At 41.6% G+C, this 20,728-nt stretch overlaps 2 protein-coding genes across 3 annotated transcripts; one reads left to right on the forward strand and one right to left on the reverse strand.

Moving 5' to 3' along the window:
- The first annotated feature begins 1,350 nt into the window (after nucleotides 1-1,350).
- On the forward strand, nucleotides 1,351-9,566 carry GATD1 (glutamine amidotransferase class 1 domain containing 1). 2 transcript variants are annotated; one of them, XM_081203331.1, is made up of 8 exons: nucleotides 1,351-1,648; nucleotides 2,696-2,772; nucleotides 4,028-4,133; nucleotides 5,761-5,868; nucleotides 6,460-6,554; nucleotides 7,300-7,393; nucleotides 8,320-8,431; nucleotides 8,799-9,566. In XM_081203331.1, exons 1-8 carry the CDS (start codon nucleotides 1,522-1,524, stop codon nucleotides 8,803-8,805), a joined length of 726 nt encoding a protein of 241 aa, XP_081059457.1. In that variant the 5' UTR covers nucleotides 1,351-1,521; the 3' UTR covers nucleotides 8,806-9,566. The 2 variants fall into 2 exon arrangements, with proteins under 2 accessions (XP_081059457.1, XP_081059456.1); XM_081203330.1 differs by having other exon boundaries at nucleotides 1,359-1,648; nucleotides 8,796-9,566.
- Nucleotides 9,567-10,240: 674 nt separating this feature from the next.
- TALDO1 (transaldolase 1) lies at nucleotides 10,241-19,712 on the reverse strand. Its single transcript, XM_081203193.1, has 8 exons — nucleotides 19,478-19,712; nucleotides 14,243-14,366; nucleotides 13,825-13,932; nucleotides 12,783-12,914; nucleotides 12,297-12,472; nucleotides 11,919-12,116; nucleotides 10,972-11,117; nucleotides 10,241-10,518 (listed from the first exon to the last, which is right to left on the reverse strand). Exons 1-8 carry the CDS (start codon nucleotides 19,572-19,574, stop codon nucleotides 10,486-10,488), a joined length of 1,014 nt encoding a protein of 337 aa, XP_081059319.1. The 5' UTR covers nucleotides 19,575-19,712; the 3' UTR covers nucleotides 10,241-10,485.
- Nucleotides 19,713-20,728: the final 1,016 nt, after the last annotated feature.

A 20,728-nucleotide genomic window follows, 5' to 3' on the forward strand; every position in this document is an offset into this window, starting at 1 on the left:
CTTGCTAGTCCTATTTTCTCTTACTAGGCAACCCATGCAGGCTAAACTATAACTTGTTCACTGCAGTAATCTGATGGCTAACTTCATATTGTGTAGAATAGTAATTAATCAATATCTAAACAAATAAATATAAAAGCCATGCTAATCTTTTGTGATAAAGAGAAATATGTCTGATAGCACCTTGAGACTAATTATTAACAAGCTTTTTATTACAAAATGTGTATTCAATTGATTATTTGTTTACTGCATTTATGAACCCCCCCTTCCTTCAAAAGGAGCTCAGGGTAATGTATGCTAAGAGATAAAACAAGATTTATCAGCAAATGATAACAAAATCATTAAAACACAGATTGGTTTCAGCTGTGAGTTATTAAAACCAACAAAATATAATTCTGTAAAGGGAGGGTAAACAAAAATGTCTTCAACTGGTTTCTGAATATAAAAAAAGCGGAAGCCAAATGTAAGTCCAGGGAGAGGGCATTCCAAAGGCAAAGTAGCACCACAAAGGAGACTGTTACAAGCAGAAGCTTGTCTTTGCCTCCCAGTCTCAGGAACTGAATCAACTGGTATTGGAGGAGGCGCTCCTGCAGATACTTGGCTCCTGTCTGCAACTGGTACTTCACTGTACTAATCTTGGATGCATTTGGCACCCCAAACCTATCTTGTGGCTGGGGCAACCCAGCCAGATGGGTGGGGTACAAATAATAAAATTGTTGTTGAGCCTATTCTCCATGTAGTTTGGACCTGTTTGATGATGACACAGAATTCCAGTATTCTACCAACGGAGTCTTTGGATGCTAAGAAGACAGTGCACATGCTTTTGAAAGCTTCCATGAGCAGGCAAGTAGATGATCAATTTTTCTATGCCTTTGAATTTGAGAACAAATCAATAAAAGGAATCAATAGAACATGTTTCCTGCTCCAGAGAAGTTGTCCCATGCGAGTCAGAAAAAGCCTTGGTATGAAATTAACCTCATACATGAATTCTGGTTTTAAATGATTGGTTAAGCAGACAGTACTAGTCGATGTGCTGCTTCTCAATTCTGTTCCTGATTTCTCCGAGCATAAAAAGGTGAATAAAGGTTCTGCTGGATCAAGTCAAAGGTCCATATAGCTGAACTTTCTGTTTCCAGGTTAGCCTCCCTGGGGGAGCCAATGCAGAAAAGGCCTCTGCAGCTGGTCCTTGTGGGTGTTTAGAGGCTGCTTAACCCTTCCCCTTCCAGCCCAGCTCAGACTCGAGAGCCGCCTGCTTTGTTTCAGACGCTGGAGGGATCCACCCCTGCTGCTGCTGCTGCCGCCCCCGCCTTCAAGGCATCGCATCCACTTCCCCGCTCTGGCGGAGGGGGGAACCGCCCTACCCCGCAGTGACGCCACACCTGCCTCTGGCCCATCTCCCTCAGCTGGGGCCGCACGCACCATGGCGCCTGCGCAGCGCAGCCTGGCGTAGCAGAGCGGGGACAGGCCTCTCTGCCTGCACTCCAGGCGCTGCTAGGCTTCCCCACCTCCGCCGGCCGGGAGCGCATGAGAAGGCGCCCGCCGCCTGCTTCCTCTTTCCCGCGGGGAGGCTCCGCGGACGACGAGGCCGCCATCATGTCGGAGAGGCTCAGCAAGCCGACGTGCCTCATCGCGGCCAGCGCGGCCGCAGCAGGTGAGGGGCGGGCAGAGCGAGCTCGGGCTGGTGGGCGGGCGCCCCTCTGAGCTTTTTATCTCCTCGGCTCGCCTTGTGGCGGAGACGGAGCTGCGCGGGCGCCCGCGGGGCTTCTGCTCGGAGGACCCGGGGGTGGCGGGATGGAGGCGCCTGAGGGGAGGCCAACCCACGCCAGCGGCATTCCCATTTCTGCAGGGCGGGGCGAGGTCACCTTGTCATTTCTCTATTGTTATCATAATGGTTGTTGCTATTGTCCGTCGTGTAAGAGTTGCAGGACCCCTAGCAAAATATACAACATTTTTTACAAAAAAAATTGCAACCCTAAACAGGAGAGGGGAGGCCGGGCCTGCCTTCCTGCACAAGCAAACATGACAATCCACCCCCCCCCCTTTTTTTGTATTGTAACAATCCGGAACACCTGCCACAGTCTCGTTCTGGTACTCTTAGTCTCCAATATGAGCCTGAAATCCTTACTCATATTGTACGAATTGTGCTTGAAGCTGGCTTGTTGAGATTGCCCCTCACACACCACACCATACATTGAAAATGCTCTTATGCCACCTTAAACACTCAGGGAGGATCCTGGGAACTGCAGTTTGTTAAAAGATTCTGGGGATTAAAGTTCTTCTGTAAGGTCAGCCACCATGAGAGACTGCAGTTCTCTGTGTTTGTTAAAGTGGTTAGCGATACTTTGAATGTATGGTGTGGATGCAACCTACTTAATATTGCTCTGCTTCCCCTTTTTTACTTTTATGATGTGGCTTTTTCTTATTGCATATCTCTCCTGCTGCATGAAATAGTTTGTCACGATTCTTCTCTCCTGGAGTTGTAAAACTGATTAGATGTTGATGTAATTTCTTGTCTGTTTGGGGCAACTACCAACATCCTAAGCTGGCTGTCTTTTTCAATAATATTATGAATATTGTGTATTATTAAAATGCTCCTTATAGGAGAAAAATGACCACCAGGAATAGCAGATTAGTACTGTGAAAAATGTGCACTTGAAAACAAACGAAACATGCCTTTTGTTTAATTCCTGTTTTCCAGGGGTATCTGCTGATTCCTTCCTTCACTCTTTTACCCTGGCAAGCTCTGCTTTTAATCTACAGGTTGCTACTCCAGGGGTAGGTAAAAAATGTTAATACCTAACTGTGGATATTGTTGCAATAGATTTCAGACAGTAGTATTAGGCTCATTTAAAACAAACGGAACTTGCGAAAATCCATGAGGTTTATTCCTCGAAAGAATTGTTGAGGGAGCTGCATCCCAGGGCAAGCAACTCATACCTCAAAATCACATATGTGTGGGTGGGAGGATTGGGTGAGGGGATTGGGATCCAGAGATACCAGAGATACATTCCACAGAGAAACTTTCAGAATAAAGAGGCAGCCCTGCTTTGTAGGGCTGTTGGGTGGAAGTGCATTAAGTTCAAAAAATGCCTGGTGTTTTGCTGCCAGGTGTATTGCCTTGTTACATGAGGGAAGAATGCACAAACAATCCTTGCCTGCTGATTCTTTTTTCTTTGTAGCAGGAAGTAATTTTTATCCCCTGCTCCAGAAATTGGAGCCTTACTTTCAAGAGCCAAATGTGGCTCCCCAGGAGGCCATTGGGACTCTCCCCAGGTCACACTCCTTCATAGACTTGCTTTGCGCCTTCTTTGAGTGTTCTTGCCTAACTGGAATATGTCCTTCAAATCTGAAAATGTTTCTTGCTTATTTTGTACAAAATTAGCCTACCGTACTTCCTGCTTTGAGTGTTTTACTCGCATTCTCCCTGATGAATTCTTGCAGATGCCCATGAATACAAGAGTGTGTGTAGAAACTAGCCTATTGCACAAAGCTAATATTCTTAATAGTTGATCTGCCCACTTTTGCCTCTGGCCGTGCACTCCACTGGCATGCAGCCTCCAGAAGGCTGCTCAGATGGAAATGTGGTCTTGGCACTGAAGTTCTCCATCCCTGTCCTGCCATCTTACCCGAGAGCCCTAGCCTGCTCTCTCCTCTCCCTACTTGAGGGGGGAGGGTGTCTTTCCATCATCTGAGTCTACATCAGACTCTGACTTTGGAAATAGAGAGGGCAGTAAATATGGGTCTTTTAAGTGGAAACAATTAGTTTTAGGCTGTGTTATTTGGGAAAGGGAGAGGCATTGGTTTGAGCTGCAGTGCTGTTCATATGTGTAGCTTTGTGCATGTTTTACAAAATCAGAACCACTTGTTTGCATATGAATTGTCTATCTTATTTCAGTCAATCACCAATAAATGGTATGTCTTTAAAAAATGGGTGCTTTTATCAGATCTTGCCCATGTATAAACTCTTGCATTTAACTAGGCTTTCCTCACATATTTTCATTAATTGAGCTTTGAACAATGATTCTGCTAGGGAAAGTCAATTGATTTCACTGGTGTTAATGAGGCAAACATGCGTTGGATCCAGGACTTCCGAATGAAATCTTACGCAAATCCTGCCAAGCTGGAATCAACTGATGGTGAGGTATCTTTTAACTTGCAACTCAGGGACTGTTCTCTGTGCACAAACTGTTCTTATCTACACAGTATAGTGCTCCTTGCTGCCAACTCTGTCAAACTTAAGCACTCATTGATTTTAAAAGTGATTGTTGAGCATGTGTTGAGAATAATGCTATTACTGTTTCTTTTGCATTTTTAGCAATGATTTAGATAGTTTGTTTCCTGTTTGCCGCAATCTCAAGGCCCCTCTTGTATTTGTGACAGAGAGTATTCAGATATGATAGGGAACTATGGTTTCCTTCTGTGACAGTAAGCTATGGCAGATCTAAGGCTCACACATTTCTTCCTCCACTCCTTTGCATCCAAGGGGAAACTGAAAGGTATCACTTTCACTTTTAAACTGACAGCACTTTCCTGTGATATCTAAGCTTGGTGAACTATGGTTTATTTCAACTGTAACTTGTGAAAAGAAACCAGGGTCAAGGAGTGGTTTGGGATCCTGGCTTGTTTTCAAACCATAGCTTGAACAAACATTGTTCAGCTCCCTGAGGGAACTGTGGTTAGTTTAAAATAGAGATTTTCGCACCATGGTTGCAAAGGAAATGGTGATGGGAGGGTGCCTTAAACCCAAGGCTCACCATGGTTTCCCATTGCATCTGAATTGACATTTTCCTGCCAGTGACCTACCAGATCACTTTGGGGAGGAACAAGACCTGAAATAGGAGCATAAATCCTCATAAGGCAGCCCCCTCCATAATGTTGCCTCTCATTTCTTTTGATGGGCAATTGGTTTGTCTGTAGTTTTCAGACGCAAACATGGTCATGAGCAGTTTTCAGACATTCTGTCCTGTTTCAGTGTGACCTCAAAACAGAAAACAGTGGGCCAAAGGGAATCTAGCCTGCTCTTAATAGTTTCGGAGTGTGGTCAATAGAGCCCATTCCAATGCTTTCTTGAACAGGCCCCTTTCAATTACCCCATAATGAAGAATCATTCCAGTGTGCACTTAGGGATAGTGTTGCTGTGGGAACAAAGCTTCCTGTGAAAGGGACACAGTGGGGAAGGAGAGCAGCAACTATTCTTCTGAAGTCAGCTGCAGGGTTGTTTCCAAAGCTGACTTCTTGCACCTTGTTGCACCCTGGAGGCTGTGGTTGGTTTGGAGTAATGGCTCTACCCCTCATTCCAGGTATGGTAATCCCCTTGATGGGCAGAACAGGGAAAAGGTGGAACAACTCTTCACACCTTCAAAATCACACCTGCCGTTGGAGCAGGTAAAGTAAGAGCCAGGTCACTGGGGGCAGTGAATATGGGAGAGGGGTCATAAATGTATTTGTAGAAAGGCACTGTTCCTGTAGTGCCAACTCCAGGAATACTGGTTTGGGGGAATGAAGGGGAAGGCAAAGGCCATTATTAGGAGAGCAAGGATTTAATTGGCACATTATAGGACTTTAGTGACTAAAAGCTGGGGGAGTGAATGGGGTTGCATGAAATATTTTGGGGTGTACCCACTAACCCATGGAGTCATCCCTGCCAGCCTGTCAACCTTGAACAGGCTTGATATAGCCTGTCAACTATATCACTTTAGCTGGTCTTGAAATAAACAGAACTTGCGAGTGTTGTAAGCTTCTTTGCTGCTGCTTCCTCCCTAGGTGCCAGATACCATGCTTTGTTGATTCCAGACTGTCCTGGTGCCATGGTGGATCTGGCAAACAGTGGTTACTTAGCTAGAATATTGCAGCATTTCAGCTCTGAAAACAGTAAGTAAACTTCCTTGGGGATTTATGCTTTATTCTGTACACTTTGTGCATCTTAGACTGAGAAGCATATAAACTGCTAAGACTAATTAAGATCTCTCTTTCTGGTAGGGGCGAACATCCAAGAGGTCTTAAGGAAAATTATTGATAATGTGGAAACAGTAGCAAACTAGTGCAAACTCAGTTCAGTAACATAAAAACAATTGTAGCCAGTTTAGAACCTAACATTGTGGATGTGCATCGCTTAATCTACAAATACCAACACCGAACTTCTTTCCACATCTTTTTTACACAGCCCCTCCCCCCAGCAATGTTTGCTGTCAGTCAAATCTCGGTCATTTTGAGTGGTTTTTATGCCTTGAATCAGATTTGGAGAACCTGTGGCCCTCGAGATATTGCTGAGATTATAGTTCCAACATCTCTGTTCATTGGTCATGCTGGCTGGGGCTAATAGGAGTTGGACTGTATCACAGAAATACCTGAAGTCAGTTAGATGGGAAGAATATTTTGTAGCATAACTGAACTTCTTGGGGGGGAAATCAGTTGTAATTTTTCTGAATAGGGATTTTTAGATGAAGCTGTTTTTCTTTGTAGAACCCATATGTGCTGTTGGACATGGAGCTGCCGCCTTATGCTGTGCCACAAATGAGGACAAATCCTGGGTATTTCAGGAATACAGCTTAACAGGTGTAGGTGCAGTATGTTTAAGCAAATCACGACTTTTCATATATCACTCTTCTAAAACTCAAGTTTCTGTTCTGATGAGTCCCGTAAGAAGTAGCCTTTGTCTACATTTTATATGTGGCTTTCCCCTTGGGCTTCCCAGATTACAACCACAGATCTGCTCCAAGCCTTTTATAGTAGTCTGTTTTCAGTGAAGCCAAGCACATATTTACTGGCATTTAATTCAGGGTCATTGCAAGGTGAAATGACTGATAAAATTGTATTTATTTACTTTTTTAAAAAATATATAGCCAAAAGATTCCTCAAAGCAATTTAGAAAAATAATCTCAAGAAGATCACAGTATAATCAATACAAACATAGCCATATGCATTATGGAGTTTTAACCACTAACTGTGAGGATAACCATGTACTTAAATTTTCTGTTGATATGCTAGCAGTGGGATAGAAAGGTGCATGTTTACTTAAATAACTTTATTTTAGGCTCAAGTATAAAAAGTGTGTTATGAACTAATGCAGCGATAGGCTCACTTCAGCCTTGTTCCTTCTCCCCTCCCTTTAAAATTAAGTCCTGTGACCCACTAATGTATTTTGTGTGGTTTGATTCCTTGGTTAGGAACTACTTGGTTAGATCAGACTAAGGTCAACCTAGTCCTGTATTCTTTGCAAGAATCTAGTCAAGGTGTTGGGTAGCCCACCGGAAACAGTATCTTCTTCGTGTTTTGTGACATTTATTTTCTTGTATCTTCCAGCCTTGTGTGTATGAACTAATAAGACTGCCTAGTTTTGCCAGTTTGCCTATTATCTTTGAGGACTTTGCAAAAGATTCTGGAGCTATCTATAGCGGTATGTCATTTAAGGCTCTGTTCCCACAGGTTTTTAATCAGTAGTTGATTAAGTAAATATGATCAAGAAATGCTTGGGTTGTACTGTATTAATGCAAAATCTAATGCAGATGCAAGACCTTAAAAGTGGAAGTTAGAAAGTGCTTGTCAAAATTTCTCATTAAAACATGCAGCAACATGGAAGCTATAACAGCCCAGCATTCCACAGTAAATCTCCCAACCTTGGAGATGAGCTGAACAGAACTATTTCATAATTCAGGCACCCCCAAACTCGGCCATCCAGCTGTTTTGAGACTACAATTCCCATCATCCCTGACCACTGGTCCTGTTAGCTAGGGATGGTGGGAGATGTAGTCCCAAAACAGCTGAATTTTAGGATGCCTGTCATAATTGAACTCACAGGAACTCCATTTCAGTTTTTGCCACTGACCATCTCAGAAATGAAGTCAAGCTTGTTCATGAGTGGAATCTGAATACCCTGCTGGAGAGCCCTCTAGTGGTCCTTAACGTTGTTGCAGGCAGAAGTTAAGATCCACTGTGTTCTTATATACCCTCAGCATGCTCTTGCACACAATTGTGCAATATTTTAAAAGATTAATAGGAAAATTTCATTCTATTTGTTTCAAACACTAAGGAGAGGGGAAGACAAGCACAAGAGTAACTGTGGCTCACATGCAATAATCTAAATTATAATCTGAGCCTGGCCAATGTTCTAGATATCCCTATAATTGCTTGGGTTTTACAAGTCACAAAGGACAATAAAAAGGGTTTGCAAGAGATTGAAAAAAAACAAGAAATCAACTTATTAGGAAGATAAAATTAAATCGATAAACAGCAGTAAAGACTTGTGTATAGTTTTTCTTAAGTGTCAGAGAAATGGAGGTTGTAGTATGTAAATTAAGACATGAATATTTTCTCCCAATACAGCCAGCAAAGCAGATGCAGTGCATGTTGTATTGGACAGACACCTTGTCACTGGACAGAATGAAAATTCTACAGTTGCAGCTGTCCAGAACCTTGTTTTTCTTTGCAATGGCAGGTAAGAAAAGGTGGGGGAAGTTTCAGTAAAATTTTGTGCCACTGCAGACATAGCCCTTCAGTTCTGGAGTATTCTAGCCAATGTGTGTATGTCTAGACTAGTTTTATATTAAGAATAAAAATTATTTAGTTACAGCTAGCCAAACTCAATCTTTTTCTTCAAAGAAAAAATGAATATATATTAAAGGCTTAATGGGGTAGCAGTACGTAGCTTCATTTTTTAAAATAACCTGGTCAATTATGGATAAGTAGATGAAGCAGATCTCTGATGCTTAGCTGCTTGGTTTTTTTCTAGCAAATTATTACTGTAGTTTAGATGTGAGCTGTTTACAGTGATCTAACTATTATGTCCTACTTTCATTCAGCAGAAAATGACGGTGCTCTTTGTAAATGGGATGAATACAGAAGTCGTCTTCGACTTTGAGAAATGGAAAGGAGAACACTGCACATTTGTAAGGATGGGGACTGTAAATCATGTGGTAAAAACCTTAATTGAACTGTTTTCCTGCTTTTTTGAAAAACATTGTTCCATCTTGTGTTAATACAGTGTCTAAAAAGCCTGGCTAAACATGTAACATGAAAAACCATGGTTTGCAGCTCTGTCAACAGCTGAACACCTGAATTAGATATTTTTGAAGCTATTACTTTGTTAGTTACCCATGTGTCCAAGTCCTCATCCTTGTGCAGGACTATATGGCATTAGTTTACAGTTGTGGCAATTAACGATAACATAACAATACAAAGTAAAGTATTTGTTACACTTTCACATAGGAGTTTTGAGTTTGATTGCAGGTGCTAAAAAGACTGCTGTATTGAGATTAGCTGAAAGTTAAAATAAGCTTCAGTTCAGTAAGCTACAAAAATTATTCTAGATAATGTCAACTCAACTTTTTTTGGGTAAGGCAAAGACCATGAAGATTCTATAAAGTGGTAATACAACAATTGAATGGAAAGGCATTTAGTATTGGGGTTGTGGTATGTGTGCTGGTTGGTTCACTTAATGCTTTTAAAGATAATTTTTTTTAGTTTCTTTGTACCACCCATGATTGTACAAGTCCATTTTTTTATGACCACAGAAGGAAGAAAGAGAAGCTGTTGAAGTTGGACTTAATAAATATAATTTCACCCTCTTAAAAGTTTGTAGCGTAAGGACTTTTGGCTGTAGCTAATCAGAATTGTAATAGGCAACATCTAGAAGGCTTCAAATTGGCAAAGGCTGGTTTGAAGTAACACGTAATATAGCTGTTTCACAAAATGATTAGACAAATGCTCTTCTTAGTTGCTAGTAGCAGCTTGACCATGTTTTTTGTGAAATCAATTTTAATTTACCTGTTTAGGCTGGCTTAGGTATTGTAAACCTTGTATAGGACCACAGGGCAGATTTCTAGTCATACAATATTCTGGCACCATACCAAACCACCATTTGAATTTCCAAACATGAAGTTTACACTACAGCTACGTACCTAAGTGCTGCATTCCTAAGAGACCAAACTCACATCAAATCATGATTGCAATTGCAGTCTGCAAGTCTCAATTCAAACCATAATTGGAGATCCTTAATCATTGTTTGGTCAGATGCTTATTCAAGTTCATTTGGTACAGTTAGGTTAGTAATCATAATTGTATGTAAGGAAACAAACAAACATCTTGCTTAGTGCTATGCACCCCATCCATAAAGTCTTCAGCTATTTTGATGAAAATTCTTCAACACACTTCCGGCATTACGGTAAGTGTAGACAATATCCACATCCTTTCTATGAAGTAGGAATGAAACATCATACCTATTACTTAGTACAAATAAGTGAAAGCATTGTTGTACCACAATATTTTTATTATTACCACCACCATCATCATTTTGAAGGGAAACCCTTCCAGTCAATTGGTCCCTTAGTCATCTGCAACTCCCCCCACAGCAGTATCAATTTTGATATACAAAAGTGCCAAACACACTGAGAATATGTTAAGTTTGCAAAATCATATAAAAAGCCTGGAATACAGAAAATCCATTCATATGCAGCTTGTACAGCCGTTCAGCTTCCAAGAAGTTTGGCATGCCTACTTTCCGTTTGCAGCATTGAACATTCGTTCCTAAAAGAAGAAAAAAAATCAAGCATTTAACAGGAGGCAAATCATATGAAACATCCAGAAAATAGTTTCACATGTGTCAGTTTTCAACTTGTATAATTGAAAAACAGTATGGATTAGGGTTTAATAGATCTTGTCAATTTAATACTGATTTTATGAACATTTTACACTGCTTTATATAATAAAAACCTAATCTGCTTATTTAAAAATTTCCTAAAGGCAAGAGAAAGCAAAGCACTGTTTAAATTCAGTATTCTATATGGATATTGACAGTTCTAAACAATAATGTTAATCTCAAATATCCAGTTAGTCTTATGGAATTAACATGTCTTAATCTTCTCCATTGGTGAACAGTTAGAAATGAAACTGAAACAGAAGCTGCAAATAAGCCACATCCTTATATGACTTAATGTATAGCAGACTATAAGAAGATAAAACTCTCTTAAATAATGTTACCTTTATCATCTGCTCCAATTTAACTGCATCAGCAGCAAACTTTCTGATTCCATCAGACAACTTCTCCACAGCCATTTGGTCCTCATTATGGAGCCACCGGAATGTCTTCTCATCCAGATGGATCTTCTCCAGGTCAGATGCCTGAGCTGAAATGAAGAATACATAAAGCTATTGAATCTTGGAAATCTAGCAGGCTATTTGGATAGAACAGCTCTTAATGGGTGCGGAGTCCTTTTCGCAAAATCATCCTATCACTAAATGCTAAGACAGCAATTGCTGCTGCTCAACTTTGCACAGCGCTCACAGCAAATGTTTATTCTGAACTCTTACAGAAATCAACCAGCTGTACAGAGTTTATGGTATGTATTTTTGTGTTTTCATATTGCAAACTACCCTGTGATCCTCAGATGAAGTACAATATAGAATAATATCTGTGCTGTGCTTTAAGCTCCACAGTAGGTTCAGCAACCTAAGTACAAGAGCAAACATGCTGATCTAAAAACTATTTTGGATATTTGATTATCAAAAAGATGAGCTGACAACAGTGCTTCTCTAATAGTTATACACAAGGCCGGAACCTTTAGATATATTTACTCCAACTCCCATCTGATCTTATCCAGAGAACACACTTGTTCAACAAGAGAAAGTTTAGAATAAAAGATTACCAAAAAACCCCCACATTCTCCATGTCAGCTCTGGGGTCTGTTAGATTACAATCCCTCTGATGCCGGATTCTACATGGAGCCACAGCCCCTTAAAATGCTTCAAAGATATATACGGTGATAAGGAATACCTTAATTGATTTACCCTGTTATGTAGAAGTCAACCCTTAAAACACACGAAGGACATTATAATGAACAACTGTTGGATTGTCACCCTAGTTAATCATCCTTAGTAAAATAATTTGCAAGACTATCACACACAATATATAAAAGAAGACAACCTACCATCTTTGACACTGAGCATCGGGGTTAGCTTGCTGCTATCTTTACTGAGCTCTCCCAGAAGCTTTGGTGAAATGGTGAGAAAGTCACAACCAGTCAGTGCTTTTATTTCTCCAGTGTTTCGAAATGAAGCTCCCATCACAATAGTTTTATAGCCAAACTTTTTGTAGTAATGGTAGATTTTAGTGACACTTTTCACACCTATAAAAGAATATGGAGTTGTTGGTTTTTTTTAAAAAAAGAGTACTATGCAAAATTACTTAACCTTGAAGAAGCTCTCAGACCTCAACTCTTTAAAAAAAACCCTTCCTCTTAAAAAACTAAGCGTTTGGGCTTGAGTGTGTTAAAATCTTAATATGTTTGTCACAGTCAATCAATTACCTGGGTCTTCTGATGGCTCGTATGTCTTCTTGCCTGTATTTGCTACATGCCAATCCAGAATACGCCCAACAAAAGGAGAAATGAGGGTGACTCCTGCTTCTGCACAGGCAACAGCCTGAGCAAAGGAAAACAGCAAGGTCAAGTTGCAGTGGATCCCATGCTGCTCTTCAAGAACCCTGTTAAAAGAGACAGCCTTAGAACAGAATTGCTCCCCCCACCAACTATAATGATACTGCTGGAAAAAAGGAATAAACAATTTACTACATATATACATTTTCAGATTACTAACTTTTAGAAATTTTTGATTTGTCAGTATTTACCCCACAAAAAAACAACCTCCAGCTCTGAAAATCTAGTTTCATATCACAAACTGAATTACAGGTGTTTCAGTCTGGATAGGAGCAGGCACCTGAAAATAAGAGGTGACTGCTTAGTATTAGATTATATTGCATCTATACTACATTAACGCATAAGGTACAAACTTACTTGGCAGCCTGAATGCCCTCCCATGTTGATGACAGCTTGATGAGGATGCGATCTTTACTAATTCCTGCTTCTTTATAAAGATCTATGAAGTGTCTGGCCTTCTTCACCATGCCTTCCTTGTCAAAAGACAACCTTTAAACCAAAGAATTTTTTTAAAATGTGCAAGCATTCATCTTTTTGTTTGTTTGTTTGTTTTTAGTTTACTGTATAGTATTTCTCCATTAATCATGGGTAGTAGCTCAGTAGGTAGAAAATCATTTGGCATTAATGTGCTTAAGCTTGAAGTGTTACAAATCTATTGGTTTGCATTTATGTGGAGACCTTAGCGCATAACTGGACTTGTGACTGGGTTCTTGTTAAAAGTTTGGTTATTTTGGAAAAAGAAAAAATGGTGCCTCTTTGAATTTTCTGGGATTTCCTCTGTCCAGCTAAACAGAACTTTTAACACAAAAGTATTGAGCAGAATAATTTGTCAAGTCAGCACTTTCACTTATGTGGAAATGTCTATTTTGTTGTTTATACCCCTGTTAGGAGCACATCTTTCCAATGTGTGTACTCATGGCAATATGGTGTGCAGGCACCTTTCTACTAATTCATGTATGTATCTATGTATGTATGTATGTATGTATGTATGTATTAAATTACACCCTCCCTTTCCTAAAAATAAAATGGCTAGCATAATAAAAGCAAAACAAAAAATTAAACACATATTCTATAAAAGCAATAGCATAAATAAGATCACCAACATAAATAACAAACAGCTTAGGACAGGGCTGGCAAGCATCTTATTCACAAAGGCCTTTCTTTAAAAAACACCTCCAAGATCTTCACCACACGGCAGAAGATCATAGTGGTGGTGAAGGCATGAGCAAGAACTCCAGAGCTTAGGCATGATTACCAAGAAGGCCCTCCTCCCACTAGTCCCAACAAGGAATTATGCCAAGATTGATTACACAAGAGGGCCTTAGCTGAAGAACTGATGAGCAGCCAGGTTCCTTTATTTTAAAGCAGAGACCTAGAAGGCAATTCAGGAGACACACACCTTGCATCTACTTCTGTGGACACACGGCCAGGTATCCTCTTCAGTATTTCTGCCCCAAACAATATAAAAAGCTTGTCACAAGCATTTTTAACTTGGTCATCTTCTGACCTGGAAATAAATAATCACAAGAGAGAATAATGAATATCCAGGAAAAAGAATGATTATGTGATGATAATGTCCAAAAAGAAATTGGCCACAGCTTCATTGGGAATGGCTAATTGTTTGCACTATGGTTTGGTCTTGGTTTCTGATAGCCATAACCTTTTCTTGGAGGGAGATGATATGCTGTTAAATAACAATACAGGAGGGCCAGAAGAAAATACACAATGGTATCATCATGAGGGGTCATAGCTGCCAAGTCTGAATATGAATACACTAACCCACGAAGTTCCCTTTGACAAAATACTAATGGACTTACCCACCAAGTTTCCTCCCATATGCAATAGCATCTTCCACCAGTTGCTGGTAGGATGGCATCTGAGCTGCAGCAAGTATCAGAGAAGGGTTGGTGGTGGCATCCAGAGGCTTATACTCCTCAATAGCTATGGGAGACAAAAGCAATCAGAAAAAAACCCTTGGTTGGCTAGCATGAAAATAATTTATTTTAAAGATGAGATAGGGTGGAGTAAACTTAGCTAATTTACTATTCCAGAAGCATAATCTTGTTAATAACAATTAAGCAGATGCCAAGTTTGAGAATCAATTAGTCAGATTGCTGTACAAAGTGTGACTGAACCACACAGTGACTAAGAATTGGAAGCCTCAAATGGCAAACATGAGCTGTACCACTTTTAGACTGTAGGTAGGGCATCATATGCCAGAATGTTTCTCCATATGAAAAACATAGCATGACTTCAAATTCTATGCCTTGTTCTGGACAGTTTGGTATACCAGTCTAAAGGCAAAACCCTGACTCCCAAATACACCAGCTAGGATAAGTTAGGGTGTTGTGCATCTCCCTATGTCCCAGCTGAGCTGGTGTAAATAATTCACTTTGGTGTAGATACTTGCACCAGGCAGAGGGAAAGCCCTGCTAGCATAGGTTATGACAATATCAAGGACAATAGAATGGACAAAGAGGGAAGAGGAATGGACAAGGTTCTGTTGCTCCATCCCTTCAGTGGTCCTGTCCACAGGGAGCAGGTGGTGCTGTGGTCTAAACCACTGAGCCTCTTGGGCTTGCTGATTGGAAGGTTGGCAGTTCGAATACCTGTGACGGGATGAGCTCCCGTTGCTCTGTCCCGGCTCCTGACAGCCTAGCAGTTCAAAAGCACACCAGTGCAAGGAGATAAATAGGTACCACTGTAACAGGAAGGTGAATGGCATTTCTGTGCACTCTGGCTTCTGTCACGGTCCTCCGTGCACCAGTAGCTGTTTAGTCATGCTGGCCACATGACCCGGAAAGCTGTCTGTGGACAAACACTGGCTCTCTTGGCTCGAAAGTGAGATGAGCCCTGCACCCCATAGTTGCCTTTGACTGGACTTAACCATCCTTTTTACCTTACCTGCCCACAGAACTCATGCAATTTACACACAGGTATAACAAACTTCATATTCGCCACATAGGAACCAACGTAAGGACAGAAAACGAAGGTTTATACTGTTTCCCTACCATCTTGTCTCCCCCTAGCAAGGACCAGTTAACTTACATAAGAGATGCAGCCAGTATATCTGATGTGTGTCATTACCTACAGTTCTTGGTTAGGTCTGTTCTTCCCAAGTGGCATCTATGGAATTATTAGTTTTAGCACAATTTTGTTAATAATCACCATTTGTTCAGAACATAGAGAAAGCAGTTGGGCTAGTGTTTAGATATTTTTCTCCCAAGCATTTGGATATGAACATCCTTGAGAATCAAAATTAAGGAACAATGAAGAAGTTATGCAAACTACTCAATGTATGAACTTCCTTATTTTTGAAGCATGAGGAAATACTACTTCCTTCATCTCCTCTTCCCCAACCTAAATACTGCATGCCATTTCCCCTTTTCTGTAATATTTTATCACTCACAAATCCAGAATTCTGGCTTATACTGCATATTAGTATGCACTTTATAGTGTGTAATCCCTCAGACATGTGAATTTAGAATCTAAATGCTTGTTCCGACTCCTTAGATCAAGGAACAAAAATGCTTACTCATTGCAAGCTAAAGTAAACAATGTTCCACCCACTATTCATACCTCTTTGTAGCATTTCAGTTTTACTTCAGACAATAGTTATGCAGCACAACACCCAAGATTAACAAAGCACAGTTGAACTTTGATTTTTTGAAGGGCTAATCTATTTTAAAGCAGAAGGGTCTTATAGTTTAGATATGGAACAACTTCAGTCTTGTGCAGTTAATGATCTGATTTACATCACACTAAGTCAGAGGTCACCCACATTTTTTGGACTAGTGGGCACATTGTGAATTTGGAGAATGTGCTGGGAGCACCAGTCACAAAATGAGCCACTGCACTAAGCCAAACTTTGGACAGCTTGACCCCGCAGCAAAAAGGACCAGAGGAGTGAAGTGGCTGTAAGTTCATCTCCAGGATCCAACACACTCATGTACTTGGCCTGAGCCATGATGTGACACAGCATGACATGTAAACCAAGCCAGTGAAGCCACTACATAGTAATTGAATCCCTGTAGTCTACCACAATATTTTGAATGTATAAAGCAGGAGTGTATTCTTACAACCTGTTTACAAAAGAAAGATCTATACAGTACAAGAAACCCAGCTAAAACTTTGCCACTGGTCCATTACTGGATCAGAGTTTACCTTCTACCCAACCCTCTTACTGTTGTTCATCTATGTCAAAGGAACGGTATACAGAAAAATGGTCTATAGATTTCCTAAATACTAGCTCAAGTGTTTACTTTTAATGAATAAAGTAGGGAACTACGTGAAGTTTGAAGGGTCTCCTAGAGCAGTGTTCCCCAACCTTGGGCCTCCAGCTGTTTTTTGGACTACAATTCCCATCATCCTTGACCATTGGTCTTGCTAGCGAGGGATGATGGGAGTTGTAGTCCAAAAACAGCTGGAGGCCCAAGGTTGGGGAACACTGTCCTAGAGTATGTAAAGCACAACTTTGAAGACACCCCCTTCTTCTCTCACGTCGGGTAAGAATGTACAAGTCCTGAACTGATACCTGGCTAGATGGGGGCCAATAACTAGAAGCTGAATCCTTACAAGACAAAGATTCCATGGCTGGGTGGCTTCCAGGTGCAGGAAACAGGCAGACTGGATGGGGTTGCACTCCCCTAAAAAAAGTAGATTCATAGTCTCGCGGTGCTTGTAGAACCATCGTTGATGGAGACCCAAGTGCCCCCCAAAGCCAGCAACCTTTTACCAACTTTTGACTGATGCACCAGCCATGGCCACATGCTGGTAAGATCAAGGATGGATAACTGTAACATGCTCTGTATGCAGCTGCTCCTTAAACTGGTGAAACCATTTTGAAAATCTGAAGGCAACAACACACTTACTAGAAGGATGTGTTTCACATGTGAAACTACAGCTGGGTGTAACTGAAGGATAGTCATTGTAATCTGAAATGCCTTTGTACTGATAATCATCTCCAAATTACCCAAAGACATGCCAGTTTTCTCGCCAAAGTTGCACAAGAGGCATCACAATAATGCAATATGTCCATCAACCTTTGTGACATTCTTAGCTATGTTATGCAACATTTACTGGATGAACACAGCAGCCCTCAAGCACAAAATTAGTTTTCTGTGATTGACAAATAAGTTACGGTACCCTCACCAGAAAGAGGCTACACACAATTCTGCCCATTTTGGAAGTGAGTTATTTGACAAGGCTAATTTCAATATCCCTGACACTATACATATTCAGTAGCAATGCAGGTCTAGTTTTGTTTCTGCACCTTAAGCCACTTCCTTCCCTTTCCATAATGCTTCAAATTTGAAAATACATTGTGAAACGTTTCTCATTCGTTATAACGAAACTTTAACAAATTACAATACACAACACAGGGAATCTCCTGTCCCAAAATTTCTTATTCATAATTTTCAGGATTTTCTCCCTTCTGCATTTGCCAACTCAGTAATCATTAGCAGGATGCTGTAACCAGTTCAGTAACAGAAGATTTCAATGTCTTTCATAAGACTATTTACAAAATACACCTTGTCTGTTTAGCTCAGCTTTTATTTTGGGTTGTGCATACTTGCTATAAAAAAGAGCAAGGCTGCATTTAAGCAATTTAAATTCTGAATCAAGAAATGTTGCATTTGGCAAACACTTCTAATTTCTATACAGCAAAGTAGTGGAATGCATACAACTCTGCCTTCAGTTATAGGATAATAGTAATTAATTATTATTATTATTATTATTATTATTATTATTATTATTATTATTATTATTATTAATACCCTGCCCATCTGGCCAGGCTTCCCCAGCCACTCTGGGTGGCTTCCAAAAAAAAATATTAAAATACTGTAATACATCAAGCATGGATGCATTCAGATTAACTTCATTTAAAAACTTATTACTGAAGCAATTTTTATCAGAAACTATATTTTCTGTTAATGAACAGCATACTTCATTACAACAGGCAAGGACTGAGTTGGGATTTGCAGAAAGTCATAGTGAGTGCTGGGCCAAGAACCTGCATCACAGCATCCTAGTACAACTTGCAGTTCATTGACTTGATTGATTCAATTCAAGCAACAGGCTTTAACTTTTAGACTTGGAGCTGGTGCCCAGTATACCTCGGCTATGAGTGATCGCCGAAAAAGGGAAGTGATTATTAAACTGTGGCCCAGCGTGTCGCCACTAGAGGAGAAAGGATTACCGTATATCCAAGCAAGTCGTTCTTAACAGTAGTCCTACTGAAATCATTGGCTCTTTTATTATGTTGCTAGCTTTGGCTACTTTTAAAAATATTTTATTTATACTGCATTGCTCTTCGACATAATTCAGTTTAGCAGAAATTAAATGAAGATCTTGGCTCAGCAACTGATTCCTCCACTCTCAGAGCTAAACTGAGTTTATGGACTGCCTGCTTCCAACAACCTGAAAGCTGCAACAGCACCTACTAAAACGCAAGTGCAAGCCTTCCGTGAGCGAGTCCATTTCAGATGTGCATGAAGTTTGCAAGAACCTAAATAAAGCCAAACACGCCCACCCACCCCCCAACTTTGACTCTGCCGTCTCGGGGTTAGGCAGCTATGGCAGCAACCACCGAACAACTAATATGCTCCTGAACAAATGATCGAAGTCAAGCGGCAGACTATGGGAGGGAGGGAGCCACTTTGCTGGATTTCACTCAGGGACGCAAACCCAAAAGGGATGCAGCAGCTGAACCTATGCCCTTTCCACGACCCTTTTGAGCAGCAGCCGCGGCCCGGCGTTGTTGCCTCCTCCCCACGGAAGCAGCGCCGCCGGCTTGGCCAAGAAAGCCTCGTTAATCCAATTTGCTTCAGCTGCGTCTCCCCTTCCCGCCCGACGCCATTAGCCGGTTTCCCAGCACCCGAGGCGGAACTCTTCTACCCAGTTGCCAAAGAAGCAGAGCGAGACCCGGCGCGTCTGCGCGGGACCGACGGCCACTGCCGCGCACCCGGCTCTTCCGAGGCATGGAAGCTGCTGAAGCAGCCGGGAGACCCCGCTGGCTCAGCCGCCGCCGCCGCCCCCTCCTCCCTCCTCACCGTGGAAGTCCCCTGTGTCGGCCACCACCGTGGTGTGCTGCTTGAGCTGCTCCAAGGCCGACTCCATCTTCTGCCTCTTCACTGGGGAAACCGACATGGTCCACCTGCGCCTCGCGAGACCCTTTATATATTGTGCGCCCTTCGACGGAAGCGTTGGCAAGGGGCGCGCGCCCTTCTTCCGCCCTTCCTCCCTCGCACCACTCAAGGGCTGCGCGTGACAGGAGGCGACCGAGGCGGCTTCTACGCGCTGGGGCTACAGGCAGGGGCGGGGTTAAGGAGAGGATCCTGCGCCTGCGCCGCGGCCGAACGGGTTTCTCCCATTCTCTTCAGCCCGCCTCCTCGAAGAGAACAAACTAACTCGGGAAGAGGTTGCGCAAAAGGGCTCGAGTGGAAAGCGCGGGCGGGAGAGGAGAGCTTCAAGGTCTGCAACCAATCGTGGGCAGCGGCTGACCGTAGGACGAGCGAATAGAGGCCGCGTGAGGAGAGGGAAGCAACCAATCGCAGGAGGGGGAGGAGGCGGCGGCGGAGAATGGAAAAAGCGGCTGCTCTCTCAGTGTGTGTGGTTTCTTCTGGGACACGTGAAGGATCACAGCGTTCAAAAGTAGTTAAAGGAGGCGGAAGGTGGTGGATGATCTGTCAGCGTAGCTCGTGGAGTGCTCGCCTGGTTTTTCTCCTGCGACAGCCTGATCGCGGCTCATTTGTAGCATGCGCCACACCCACCCACACCTAGAATATCATGAATTATTAAAATAGAATATCATGAATTATTTAAAATAAAAAAATTCCTTCCAGTAGCACCTTAAAGACCAACTAAGTTAGTTCTTGGTATGAGCTTTTGTGTGCATGCACACTTAGTTGGTCTTTAAGGTGCTACTGGAAGGAATTTTTTTATTTTAACTATGGCAGACCAAAACAGCTACCTATCTGTAACATGAATTATTTAGGGTAACTTCGGAATTAAAATAAATAATACGAAGCCTGAGAGAGAGTCTTATGAAGCTTGCTAATAATTCTAGGCATTTTTAAAAAACAAACATACATTAAAACTTACTTTTCTAGCCCTTTTCACGGCAAAATCATGAATTATCTTCTAAAGGCAATTTCTCTTGTTGTAAACAAAAATTGCCCTTTTCCCTTATGGGGTATCCAAGAGCCCGTATAGAGTCCTTCCATAGGTTCCCTATTGGTAGGAGAAAATAACAGAGGCCAACCAGAGAATATTGAGAAGCAAAGCAGCTAGTAAGCTTGATC

The sequence above is a fragment of the Podarcis bocagei genome, assembly GCF_964188305.1.
Source record: "Podarcis bocagei genome assembly, chromosome: 1".
Lineage (NCBI taxonomy): Eukaryota > Metazoa > Chordata > Lepidosauria > Squamata > Lacertidae > Podarcis > Podarcis bocagei.